Source organism: Lynx canadensis, chromosome B2 (assembly GCF_007474595.2).
Source record: "Lynx canadensis isolate LIC74 chromosome B2, mLynCan4.pri.v2, whole genome shotgun sequence".
NCBI classification, from domain to species: domain Eukaryota; kingdom Metazoa; phylum Chordata; class Mammalia; order Carnivora; family Felidae; genus Lynx; species Lynx canadensis.
In genome coordinates, this window is record NC_044307.1 from 3,030,763 (window position 1) to 3,043,460 (window position 12,698).

At 50.1% G+C, this 12,698-nt stretch overlaps 1 protein-coding gene across 5 annotated transcripts; it reads right to left on the bottom strand.

The window, feature by feature from the left end:
• Positions 1 to 1,639: 1,639 nt before the first annotated feature.
• Positions 1,640 to 12,230, bottom strand: ZNF391 (zinc finger protein 391). Of its 5 annotated transcripts, XM_030316921.1 has the most exons (5): positions 12,158 to 12,230; positions 11,707 to 11,759; positions 6,088 to 6,951; positions 5,448 to 5,538; positions 1,640 to 4,455 (listed from the first exon to the last, which is right to left on the bottom strand). In XM_030316921.1, exon 5 carries the CDS (start codon positions 4,376 to 4,378, stop codon positions 3,302 to 3,304), a length of 1,077 nt encoding a protein of 358 aa, XP_030172781.1. In that variant the 5' UTR covers positions 4,379 to 4,455; positions 5,448 to 5,538; positions 6,088 to 6,951; positions 11,707 to 11,759; positions 12,158 to 12,230; the 3' UTR covers positions 1,640 to 3,301. The 5 variants fall into 5 exon arrangements, with proteins under 5 accessions (XP_030172781.1, XP_030172782.1, XP_030172786.1 ...); XM_030316922.1 differs by lacking the exons at positions 11,707 to 11,759; positions 12,158 to 12,230 and having other exon boundaries at positions 6,088 to 6,204; positions 6,385 to 7,797; XM_030316926.1 differs by lacking the exons at positions 11,707 to 11,759; positions 12,158 to 12,230 and having other exon boundaries at positions 6,088 to 6,207; positions 6,385 to 7,797.
• Positions 12,231 to 12,698: the final 468 nt, after the last annotated feature.

Genomic DNA, 12,698 nt, shown 5'->3' on the forward strand with positions numbered 1-12,698 from the left:
AGACCATCCTGTCTCCTCTCCAGAATTAGTCCTTCCCCCTGAAACCACACCTGATTAGCACGATACGATCAGTAACCTCCTGTAGTTCCCTTATTAAACCCAAACACGATCTAGGACCCCAGGGTGCCATCATCGAGGTACCCAGTTCTAAGTCAAGCTTCTCATCTGCACTTCATTGAGCTTCCTGCCACAGTCCAGTTCATCTACTGGGACAAACAGGGCTTTCCCATCTCTATGCCTTTCCTTACGGCTCTTTCTCCAGACCTTGCCAGGGGCCAGCTTAAGGGGCCCAGTCCTGGTCCTTGGTAACTTAGGTAACATCTGTAAACTTCAATTTTTTTCATCCCATTATGTAAGCAATTAAAGGACTCAAATATGTGAAAAGATCTTTTCTTCTAGCACCCAGTTATTATGTGATTATCCAAGTATTCTGTGCTCTGCTCCTTCTAACCCCACTCCACCCCTACCCTTCTGAGCCTCCACTATGACCTATTCACTGGAGAACCTACTATATGCTAGGTGCTGTGGAGAATATATTGGTTTTCATTTTTTTGTTATCAAATGTATAATTACATGCAGACCAATGGAGAAATGCATCTTAAATCTATTGAGGAAAGGTTTGTTTTCCTTGAAGAATGGACTTTTTTTTTCTTTCCAAATACTAAGTAAGCAAATGCTCTATTCACTTTACTCACGTTAGTTGCCAGAACGCTCAGTTTGTATCCCTATCTGGATGACTCAAGCATGCCAAAAGTTGTCCTGATCTTGGCCTTCCAGGCTTTCTCCTTTCCCTAATGCTGATTTGTATGTGTGTTTGTTTTTCTATTTTATCATATGTTGTAAGCTATCTTGAGTCCTTTTTGATACATAATACAGTTGTAATATAATAGACGGCTCTTGCCTATTACTGAGGTTAGAAGAAATGTCTCCTAATCTAATGGATGGTGATCCCAGGCTTCCATTTCTGGTAATGGACTTACAGACCCTGCAGGGGATGAAATGAAAGGCTACAGGCCAATGTGAAGCAGTAGAATGGTAACAATTAGCATTTACTGAGCGCTAACTTTGTCAGCCACTGTTTTCATCACTTTACATGAATAAGCTCATTTCATTCGTTCCTTACAACAGTCCCATGAGATGGAAAGCCAAGACGCCAGCATCCCAGAGCTCTAAAGGACACTTAGTCCCACGAGTGAATTTACATAATTCAAAGTAGGACAAAAAGGACCAAAATATTTATGAGGTCATCTCACCAGTCAAAAGACTAAAGACACTGCACTATTAAATTAGACCCTCCTGGTTTAGATTAAAACGAGAGTGCAGACCTGCATTGTACCATGTGTTAGATGGGGCTTCTAAGAGATTTAAGACAATTTCTAACTTCAAAAGCTTATGGAAAAAAAGCACCTGAAAGGATCTGAGAACAGAATAAGAAAGTGTGTAATGTAGGAAAATACACGCAAACCATCACTGCAAAGGACTTCTTTTTTAATGTTTATTTTTGAGAGAGAGTGTGAGTGGGGGAGGGGCAGAGAGAGAGAGACACAGAATCTGAAGCAGACTTCAGACTCTGAGCTGTCAGCACAGAGCCGGACACGGGTCTCAATCTCACGAACCACGAGATCATGACCTGAGCCGAAGTCAGACACTCAACCGACTGAGCCACCCAGGTGCCCCTTCTGCAAAGGACTTCTCAGGTGGGGAACTAGAAGCGTCAGTGGGGGCAGACTTGAGTGTGGATAGGATTTCCGGAGACACAAGGAAGAAAGCAGGAGGTGTAAAAGGGTGCCACAGGATAGTTTGAAAAGAAGCCAAGTGTGAACAGAGGGTGTGGTAGAGACAAAGGACAGGTCTGCCCACGGATACCGGGCAGTAATGGAAAATAAGGAAATGGACCTAACTGTGGAAGGCCTTGAAGTTACAGTTTGACCTTTTTCCCAGGGACAATGAGAACTGTGGACTCTTCAGACAAGGCGATTGTTTAGTCAGGCATCGAGTTGGAGACAGGGAGACAAGGGCAATGGTGTTTACTCTCACAATCTGGGCCCAAACTCCTGAGGCCCCGGCAGCAGCAGTTAAGAACAGAGAGAGAAGTCAACTCGTAAGCCATTTCAGATAAAACCTAGCCAACTGATTACCTGGGATAAGGTGGGCAATCATCACAGGGCATTTAGGGACTGCTCAGCACTCTGGATGCTTTAAAGGGACCTAAAGAAAGGTTTGCGTCTTCAAGAAGCCTACAGCCTCATTGAATAACCTCAAGTATTATGGCCCGATAAAATGAGACTATTCTGGTCTAATTCTTGCCCCAAGTTATAGAGCTCACCACTGTGTGATCAGAGAATGTTGGGAGGTAGGGAAAGTGCGGATCAGCACACAATCACGGATCCCAGCAGAAGCCCAAGCGTTAAGGCCTAAGAGTGGCCAAAAGTGCCAATTCTGCAAATGTCAAGTAGGAAAAAGACTCAGAAATCGGCACTGAATTTGTCCTTGAGAGATCAGCTCTACAGGATCAGTGAGCACTAGGGCCAGAGGGCCGAAGCTTCATGAAGTCTGTAAACAAAAGAAAAATTTAAAAACTAGGGCAGCATTTTGTCTAAATAATGGAAAAATTAAACGTTAAGTGTCAGGACATTCTTGGTAAGGAAGAGATAAAATACTACTAGGATTAATTAAGCACATTAGTAGAACCATGGTTTATACTTTGAGGAAAATACACTACAGCAAAAAAGGTTTAAGAGAAAAATCTGTCCTTATAAGATGAGGGACTGAATTTGCCTCAACGCTATTATCACCAAACCAGTGGGAGTGTTTTGTCCTGTTCTGAAGCCAGCTCCTTCTCTTCTGTGACTAGAGCCAGCATCTCTCTCTCTCTCTCTGTCTCTGTCTCTCTCTCTCTCTCTCACACACACACACACACGCGCGCGCGCGCGCACGCACACACACACACACACACACACACAGGATTTCCTCTTAAGTAAAGGGGCTGACGTGGTCGGGAAACAGAAGGTTCACTGACCGTTCAGGGAGCCAAGCCCTGCGGAACAGATAAAGTGAGCAAATACAAGGTGTCAGGGAGGAGGTCTATACTCTAAGTCTGGAGTCCTCCAGAATAGGGGATGGAACGTGTTGGCTTCGAAAGTCATCCCCTTGTCTTGATCAGTCCTTTGAGCATCAAGGAAGGAAGGCAGGAAGGCTAACTTGAAATTGGCCAGCTAGTAGAGGGGGGGACTTCCAAGACGTGCAGCGACAGGAAGTCACGCTGTGTGCTCTTACGCTGCCATCGACGAGAGCTCAGATGTTACCCTTTCGCGTGAAGCTGCTGATGTCTGATGAGAGTTGAACTCTGACTGAAGGCTTTCCCACAGTCGTTACATTTGTACGGCTTCTCTCTCGTGTGAGTTCTCTGGTGAATGATGAGGGAGGAGCTCCGACCGAAGCCCTTCCCGCACTCTCCACACTCATGGGGCTTTTCTCCGGTGTGGATCCTCTGGTGTTCGCTAAGGGACGAGCTTCTGCTGAACACCTTCCCGCAGCCGCTGCACGCGTAGGGGCTGTCCCCGGTGTGCGTCCTCTGGTGCTCAACGAGGGAGGAGATCCAGCTGAAAGCTCTCCCACATTCGCGACACGCGTACGGGTTCTCGCCGGTGTGTATGCGCTGATGCTGAATTACGGTTGACCGGTCGCCGAAGGCTTTCCCGCACTCGTTACATTTGTAAGGTCTTTCTTGGGTGTGAGTTCGCTGATGCTGACTGAGGTTAGTGCTTCGGCTAAAGGCTTTCCCGCACGCACCGCATTCATACGGTTTCTCTCCCGTGTGGATCCTCCGGTGTAGACTAAGGTGAGTACTCCGGCTGAAAGCCTTTCCACACTCACCGCATTCATACGGCTTCTCTCCAGTGTGAGTTCTCTGATGTTCGAGAAGGTGTGTGCTTCGGCTGAAGGTTTTCCCACACTCGTGGCATTCAAAAGGCTTTTCTCCACCATGAGTTCTACTGTGGACCATAAGGTCTGACTGGTAACTGAAGGCTTTGCCACATTCATTGCATTTACAGGGTTTCTTCTGTGGGAAGAGTTTTTGGTGTTTAATTAAGTCTGAATTGTCTTCTAAGTGTTTCCTAGATATGGGGGATCTAGCTCCCTCTGGAGTTTTCTGCTGGGTATTAACTTCTGAGCTTGGGCTAAATTCACTAGATTCGGGACCTCCCTCCCTCGTGAAAATTTCCTTGAGGGTCACTGACACTTTTCTGATCGCTGTTTTCCCAAAAGAAGATGTCTTCCGTACGGGGCACTTTGTCTGCCTTGACGACGGGCCCTCACTTTTACAGGCTTCTTCATTCGTACGACCTTGGGCAGTCTTCCCTCTGACACCTTCCATTGCTGACCCTGAAAACTCTATTCTTCGGCAATAGCCTGATTGGTGTTGATGCTTTGGCTCAGTTCAAATCTCCCCATCTGAAAGACATTTAAAGTGCAAACGTCACCTGCCTCACCTGCCTCTAGTGTGGAGACCAAGGGAAAGAAGCCATCAGGAAAAAAAAAAAAAAAGACAGCAAATTTGCAATTCACACCTAGTGTCAGCTTTCTACGGGGAGAAAATAAAAAGGGACAGTTGAAGGGAAGTGAACAGGGGCAGAAGAGCTAGCAGGCCGAGATCCTATAATAGGCATGGTGAGCACAGAGACATCAAGAAACAGGGGGAGGGAGGCGGGTACTATGCTGAGCCAAAAAAAATGGAAATGAGCAGGTAGACCAGCTGATGAGCGGAGAGCAGGGCTTCGAAAGGAAAATGAGCTGTTAGTTACTGTAGCCGATGAGTGGTAGTAAATGGGAAGAAGGGAAGGGGTGAGAACAGACTCAGTGTAGAAGAGACACCCTCTGGGGCGCCTGGGTGGCTCAGTCGGCTAAGCATCAGACTTCAGCTCAGGTCAAGATCTCACGGTCCATGAGTTCGAGCCCCACATCAGGGTCTGGGCTGATGGCTCAGAGCCTGGAGCCTGCTTCCAATTCTGTGTCTCCCTCTCTCTCTGCCCCTCCCCCTTTCATGCTCTCTCTCTCTGTCTCAAAAATAAATAAACGTTAAAAAAATTTAAAAAAAAAAAGAAGAGACACCCTCTGAAAAAGCAAAAAGTGCAGGATGACTCTATCAAGCGTGGATGCAATCATTTTCTTGGCCCTGAGAGACAACAGGATTTAAGTAACTACGGCACTGCCACCGCCACGGGTCCCCCAGCCCTCCCTCCAACCGGTTTAGGTGTTCTTCTGAGCAAGTCTACTACCTGAGACTATCCGAGTTCATCTCCACAGAGGTCATCTAGGCCAGCTCACATCTGACAAACAGAAAGCAGACTGGGTAGCTTCAGTCACCTGGCGAATTACAAGAGCTTAGACTAGAACTGACGTCTCCTAAGTATCACATTGGCGGTCTTTTCAATGGTATCACTCACCTAGACAGGGATTTTCGGTCACTGAAGATCCAGCATCCACCGCTGTCCTCCCTCCGACCGAATGACCAAAGCAGTTCACATGCTGGGATTCCTGCTGATGGGAAATGATGTAACACAGGGCTAGTCAGAGCTCGGTCTTAATGCTTCGATGTACAGAAAAGACACTGCCAACTTCCAGAGGCTGTGGCAGGAGGGGCTGGCGAAAACGGCTGTGTGACAGGAGCTAAAACTGGGCTCCAAGAGGTTATACACATCCGCGTCAGAATCCCTTCTAGAGCTTGTTGCTCGAGATATCTTGGCTTTGCCTCAGGCCTAGCAGGTATGATATGGGGCCCAGACATTTGTATTTAGTAAGTTCTTCTAACTTAACAAGTAGAACTGTCCCCAAAGAACCTTAGAAACCTACTCTAAGTGGCCTGAGAAATGTGCTGGCTGAAACCAGCCTCCCCCCCACCCGACATTCCTCACGTAGGAGGGTCTAGAACATAAGCTCGGCTTCCCACAGACTTCCTGCTGCCGGCAGGGCCGGCGCTTCCCAAGGATCTCAAGGCTCCCAGGTACTAGGCGGCTAGCTTCTCAGACGCGCCCCGTTAAACAGCCGGCACCCCACAGACTGCCTGGCACCAAGCGGTCTACTTACCCCCCGCCGACAGGGCTGTGCTTACACTGGCTCGTAAGGGAAGAGCGGCAAGGCCCTCTCCCAGGACGCTGACCCGTGCCGAGTGACCGGCGGAGCACCCCGGCTGCCACAACCTTCCTGCTGGGAAAATGGGAGAATGTGGGAATCTGTGCCTTTTCTTCTCCCCCATCTCTGGACTCCCAAGTTTCCCCACTGAAGCTTTTTCTTTAAGCCATTCTCTCGTGGACTCATCTGGAGCCCCTGTGCTTGACAACAGGCTGCAAACCGTGTAACGTTCCCCCTAATGCTTCTGCTCACACATCTGCCGGGTTAGGAGATGATCTGGTTTCACAGGTATTTCCTTTCTCGTAGACCAGGAACCTCCCAGATGTGAAGGTGAATCGAGGACATCCACCAAGAAGTCATGCAGGGTGAGCCTCGAGGGCAGTGTGATGATGCCGTCTGTATCCAAGAGGGCTGCTGTCTGTATCCAGGGTGATGCCGTCTGTATCCAGCTTTGCCAAAAACCTGCCTTTCAGCTGGAAACAGGGAACACGGAAGCCCTACCACCAGGTTGAATAAGAGGCTAACTCTTTTTGATCCTTGCGGCACAAATCCAGTTGCACACCTGATGCCTCCTCCCTTAACCGGACTTTGCCCCCCAGCTGGCGGGCCGGCTGGCCCGCAGTCTTGCGGCCCAGACCCTTTAGCTACTCTAGCATTACTTTGTTGGCGGTTCACTGCTACTTCTCTCTCTTATTACAGTAATCCTCCTCGGGAAAGTTTGGGGAATCGGTGAGGGTTTTTTGTTTTTTTCTTTTTCACTGTCCCGTTGACTGGATAGTGCTATTGGAATTTAGTGCAGGTCAGGGATAATGGGCATTCCTGCAAAACAAAAAGTGTTCCCGATCCTGTGAGACTTTCAAAAAAGTTGTTAATAGTTACCTAAGGCTGCTTTACATACAGATACAAAATATTTTGCACAGCTTTGATATATATTGGAAAATTAAGGAAATACACTTCTTTTTCTTTGGATATTAGGAAGTGTTCACCATTCCAGGAAACTCAAACCACTCACGGTATTGAATTCACAGATATGACATTCGTTTACCGGATTGTATTTGTAGCTGTTGTCTTCACAGTGATTCTATAGATGCTGCCACCTACTTCATCCAGCCTTTAAGTGCTGAACTAGTACTATCCTAATAAGTTACTTTTCTTTATGTCATAGGTAATGTGTTGATATTTTGGAAGTTACATCTATAGATCATTACTATTATTTGTAAGTTTTACTTCAGGTTGATGAAGGGGACGGTAGGTCTGAAAGGAGGAGAAATACTTCTCTAGCGAAATGGAACGAAAATGGTAACAGTTGCACGTGCGTGTCACAGCAGGTAAATTACAAAGCCTCTAAAGCCAAGTCCTCGTCCCCAGCAGAAGCCCTTGAACATATGAGAGCACCCGCACGGCCACAAAGGTGATGTGGAAATGGGACTTCTGTCCATAGTGGAATGTGACCACGTTATTACGTATTATAGTCCATCCTGGAGAAGAGACACTGTTGAGAAAATGTTTAGGTTTGGGGGGATTTGTTTAAGGTTTTCCCCTCAACCAGGAAGATCTGAAATTTGAAGATCTTTATAAATTTTCTTAGAACCATGCAAACATAGGCTATCTAAAGTAAACAGAATAGGGGCGCCTGGGTGGCGCAGTCGGTTAAGCGTCCGACCTCAGCCAGGTCACGATCTCGCGGTCCGTGAGTTCGAGCCCCGCGTCGGGCTCTGGGCTGATGGCTTGGAGCCTGGAGCCTGTTTCTGATTCTGTGTCTCCCTCTCTCTCTGCCCCTCCCCCGTTCATGCTCTGTCTCTCTCTGTCCCAAAAATAAATAAACGTTGAAAAAAAATTTTTTTTTAAAAAACAGAATATCCTGAACAGAGAAAGAACTAGGACAGAATTCAAAGGAGATGGCCAGTTTGAGGTCAAGTGTCTCCTTCACACTCACTCATACCTTGGCGATTGGTAAAGGAGCCAGTGTTATATCAGGGCCTCTATAAATCAATTCATTTATTCCGGTAGTACAAGTGTCGCCAAACGTAGTTGATTTGGCATTTCAAATAAGCTCACTACATGTGTAACTGTACCATGCATTTTACGTTTGTGTATGTGGCATGTGTGACCGATACATAGAAACCCCACTGGGGAACGTTTCTACATTAAAAAAAGGAATTTGGGGGCGCCTGGGTGGCTCAGTCGGTTAAGCGTCCGACTTCGGCTCAGGTCATGATCTGGCGGTCCGTGAGTTCTAGCCCCGCGTCGGGCTCTGTGCTGACAGCTCAGAGCCCGGAGCCTGTTTCGGATTCTGTGTCTCCCTCTCTCTCTGACCCTCCCCCGTTTATGCTCTGTCTCTCCCTGTCTCAAAAATAAATAAACATTAAAAAAAGGAATTTGGAGCGCCTGGGTGGCTCAGTTGGTTAAACATCCGACTTCGGCTCAGGTCACAATCTCGCGGCTTGTGAGTTCAAGCCCTGCGTCGGGCTCTATGCTGACAGCTCAGAGTCTGGAGCCTGCTTTGGATTCTGTGTCTCCCTCTGTCTCTGCACCTCCCCCTACTTGCGTGCGCGCTCTCTCAAAACTAAGGCATTTTAAAATTTTTTTTTAAAAAAGGAACTTAACTTGGAAGCTCTTGAGGTCTTTTGTGTCTGCTTATTGTAAGCATTTTTATGAATGTTGACTCATTTATGCCTCCCATCAGTGAGAGGGATGCTATGATTATTCCCACAATACAACACAGGAAGAATTTGAGGTACAGAGAGGTTAAGTAATTGGCCCAAGGCCAAGTGATAAATGCTAGACTCAGACTCACTAAAGAGGAATGCCTCAGTTGCACTTTTTACTCCTGTGGCCCCTAAAAGACCAAGAAACTAACCTCCACAGATGCCAGGATACCAGCGTGACCTTGACCGCAGAGCACCATGGGGGTTTAGAGAGTGCCTGCCTCTAAAAGGTGATCACCCGGAGAGGCCGCAGTAAGTCCCAAGCATGCTCAAGCCCTCACCCTGCAGCCTGAGGATCAAATCCGCCGGCCCACAGTGCAGGTGGCAGCCTTGGCGGGCATCGGCAAAATACCAGACGGAAGCCCTGTGGTGTAAGCATTCACCAGGTAATCTGGAACTTGGTCACAGCTCTGTTGGTAGCTATATAAAAACCTGGGGAGGGGCGCCTGGGTGGCGCAGTCGGTTAAGCGTCCGACTTCAGCCAGGTCACGATCTCTCGGTCCGGGAGTTCGAGCCCCGCGTCGGGCTCTGGGCTGACGGCTCGGAGCCTGGAGCCTGTTTCCGATTCTGTGTCTCCCTCTCTCTCTGCCCCTCCCCTGTTCATGCTCTGTCTCTCTCTGTCCCAAAAATAAATAAACGTTGAAAAAAAAAATTAAAAAAAAAAAAAAAAAAAAAACCTGGGGAAAACCACCAATCTGGTTTTATGTCTCTCCATATGTCAAATGAAGATGTTAGACTTGATTTTGGTCCAAAGGTCTCGGATTCCTGGAGTTTAATTTTAGGTCCCAAACGCTAAGGGACACTGTCTGCCTAGACTAAGGGGATGAGACTAGAATGAACCTTGTCTTTTTCAAAGCACCAGAGAAATGTGAGAGCCTAAGGTCCATGTGTCAGATGAAACCATTCAAGAAACAGGCCAAGAGGCTGTGTTCTTCAATCACCTGATGACGAAACAGAGCAAAGGAGTGGAGAGCGAGACATTAAGGGCGGTCGGCAGGCAAACAATGGCGAGTCCCATCCGGGGCAAAATTGGGCAGAGTCACCTGAAGGAAGTTCTTGAAAAGAGAAATAAATGTATCCCCTGCTTGGTGAGATGACAGACGTTCCGAAAAGAATCCTTCCCTTACATGGGCTATAGCTCTTCTAGTAGGACAGACAGCTGCCTTTCCCTCTTCTACTTCCTCCTGGCTTTCTGTTTGTCTAAAAGCAAAGCTGGCAGAGGTCTTATCCTGGGCAGCCAGAACCACTGGTCTAGCAATGACATCTGGCTAGCTGAACGCAACCTTAAGGGTTACGAGGTAAAACAAATGCCTAAAAGCAATCCTTCCTCCTCCCAGAGACAGAAACAGGACAATAAACACGGATGTCTGACCTTAAGTCCCTAATTCTTTAATGACCAAAGGTAAAGGAGATGGATCTGGGCCAAGCCTAAACTCTTCCTAAACTCTCTAGGTGAATGGAGGCATATAATCCAGCCTCTCTGTCAATTTCCTCACACGAGGGTGCGAGCGACGGCAGTCTCTTACTTCCCCCTGGGGATCAACACAGAAGGCAGCTGCCACCGCTCCACCATCACAGGGCTGTGCAGCCCTGGGCGGGTCACTCGCCTTCCTGAAAATCTGGTCCCACACTGTAAAACGGTGTAACTACTACCTGCTTTTCTCACAAAGCTTCTGTTAATGTTACAAGTTAAAAGGTAGCAAAGCATTTATAATAAGGAATATCAGACACAACATAAGGAGACATACCTCAAATGAAGTAATTTTAAAATTGTGCTGGTGCACACTTAAGGGAAGTTGCTCTCAGGGGCACCTGGGTGGCTCAGTCGGTTGAGCATCCAACTTCGGCTCGGGTCATGATCTCGCGGTTCGTGAGTTCAAGCTCCACGTCGGGCTCTGTGCTGACAGCTCAGAGCCTGGAGCGTGCTTCAGATTCTGTGTCCCCCTCTTTCTCCACCCCACCCCTGCTTGTGCTCTGTCCCTCTCTTTCAAAATGAATAAACATTAAAAAATAAATAAAAAAGGGAAGTGGCTCTCAGAGAACTGGTGAGGTCCCCTCCAGCGGCTGCTGCTCTAGAGCCTGGACAGATCCCGGCTTTGGAGGATGCACACCAAGGCATGACTGGGCTGTGTGACCCAAGTCTCAGGGAGGAACCCCCAGATTTCAGAGAGGGCAGGTCATTGGATCTTCCCAAGGTTAGGGCCATGCCCTTACCCAGATTTCCCTCCAAGGGATTTCTCGACCATAGTGTGGGAAGTCGCCTCCCATTTTCTCTTTTCCTCCTTCCTTCCTCATCCTCTCCTTTTCTGGATCACCTCCCTGCTTTATGGATCCTGCATCCCTTCCAAATCCTTTTCTCAAGCAGAGCAGTCACAAGCGCCCCAATCTTCCCAGCGCTGGCCACCTCCCGTTACCCTAACCATCCGAAATTCTTCTGCCCATGCCACTTCTTCTTAGAATCAACTTGGAATCCAGCAAGAAGGCTCGCTTAGCTCTGCTCCCTTCAGTGTTAAAAATTTATGTCATTCGGAAGGAAGCAGGTTCGGAAGGTTCTGGAACAGCTCTTCTCCAGGTGCTCTGTTTTGTAGTATTTCAGCTGGACTGCTTGCTGGAGCCTTTGCCAGCGCGCAAAGGAATCGGCACGAGGGCCTGGGCAGCCTCAGTTCAACCCTAGAACGGGGCGAAGTCCTGAGACCGACTGCAAGATGGTCTTCAGGCAACAGGGTTCGGGGAAACCGGCTCAAAATAATAGCAGATCACACGATTCGATGCACAGAATTTGTCAATACCTCCACCAGTTAATAAACTACCATATTCAAGTACCCACCGTCACCATCGGAACCACAAAATGGGGACTACTACTCACAAGATCTGTAACGTCATGGAAGGTGCTTCATCTCTGTGCCTCAGTTTCCTCATCTGCAACATGGGGGAAGAACAGTGCATGTCACGGGGTTAGTGCGAGGATAAGAGGAGTCGGTCCAGGCGGAAAAACGCTTGGACCAGTGACCGGCACACGGCAAGCACCGGGGACACCCCGGTCGCCCGGCTGAGCCCAGAGGGGAGCGGAACGCAACTCGGGTCCTGAGCTGGTGGCGGGGACGCACCCCGAGACCACCCCCCCCCCCCCCCCCCCGCCGCCGACCGCGCAGCCCCAGGACCAGCCTGCCCCCCACCCCCACCCCGGCCCCCCGCAGCCAGCGTCCCCGCCCCCGCGGCCACACCACCCGTGCTCTCCGCGACACCGCTTCCCGGAGCCTCCAGGCCCAGCCGCCCAGGCCCGGCCCCGGGCCCCGGGCCCCGCGCGCGGCACTCACCGGCCGCCTCCGGCCGCGCGCCGGGACACACCCGGGGCCGGGCCCGCGCGGTGACGGAACCGGAGTGCGCGCGGCGCTCGAGGAAGCCGGAAGGGTTAGCGGGGAGCCCTCGCGTCGGCTCCCACGCTTCCCGGTTTGCGGGGTAGCGGCGCCTCGGCCCTCGCGCTCCGGGTGGAGCCCGGCTGCGCGGACGCGGCCTCCCCCTGCGCTGACGAGCCGCCGCCGGACGGAGCGGGCGGGGCGCGCGGGCGGCGGGTGCGGCTCTGCGCCTGCGCCCCAGCGCTCGGCCCCTCCCGTCGGGCGCGAGGCTGAGGGAGGCGTCGGGGGCCCTGAGCGCCTCTGTGCCTTCCACACGGCGCCGCGCGGACCAGGGGTGCCCGGTGTCACCCAGCGCACCCGGACCACCGGGCAGGACGCAGATCCCCAGGCTTCGCGCTCCAAGGTGTCCCCCTGGGTCCGAGGAGGGGCGCCGGGACGCGGCATTTCCGGTGCGCATCGCTCGTTCTCCCGATGCCGGCGTCCCCGACCCGCCCCGGACAGA

Bases quoted from the DNA above. Each gene is read 5' to 3' on its own strand.
- ZNF391 (XM_030316921.1), bottom strand. From the start codon at position 4,378: ATGGAAGGTGTCAGAGGGAAGACTGCCCAAGGTCGTACGAATGAAGAA.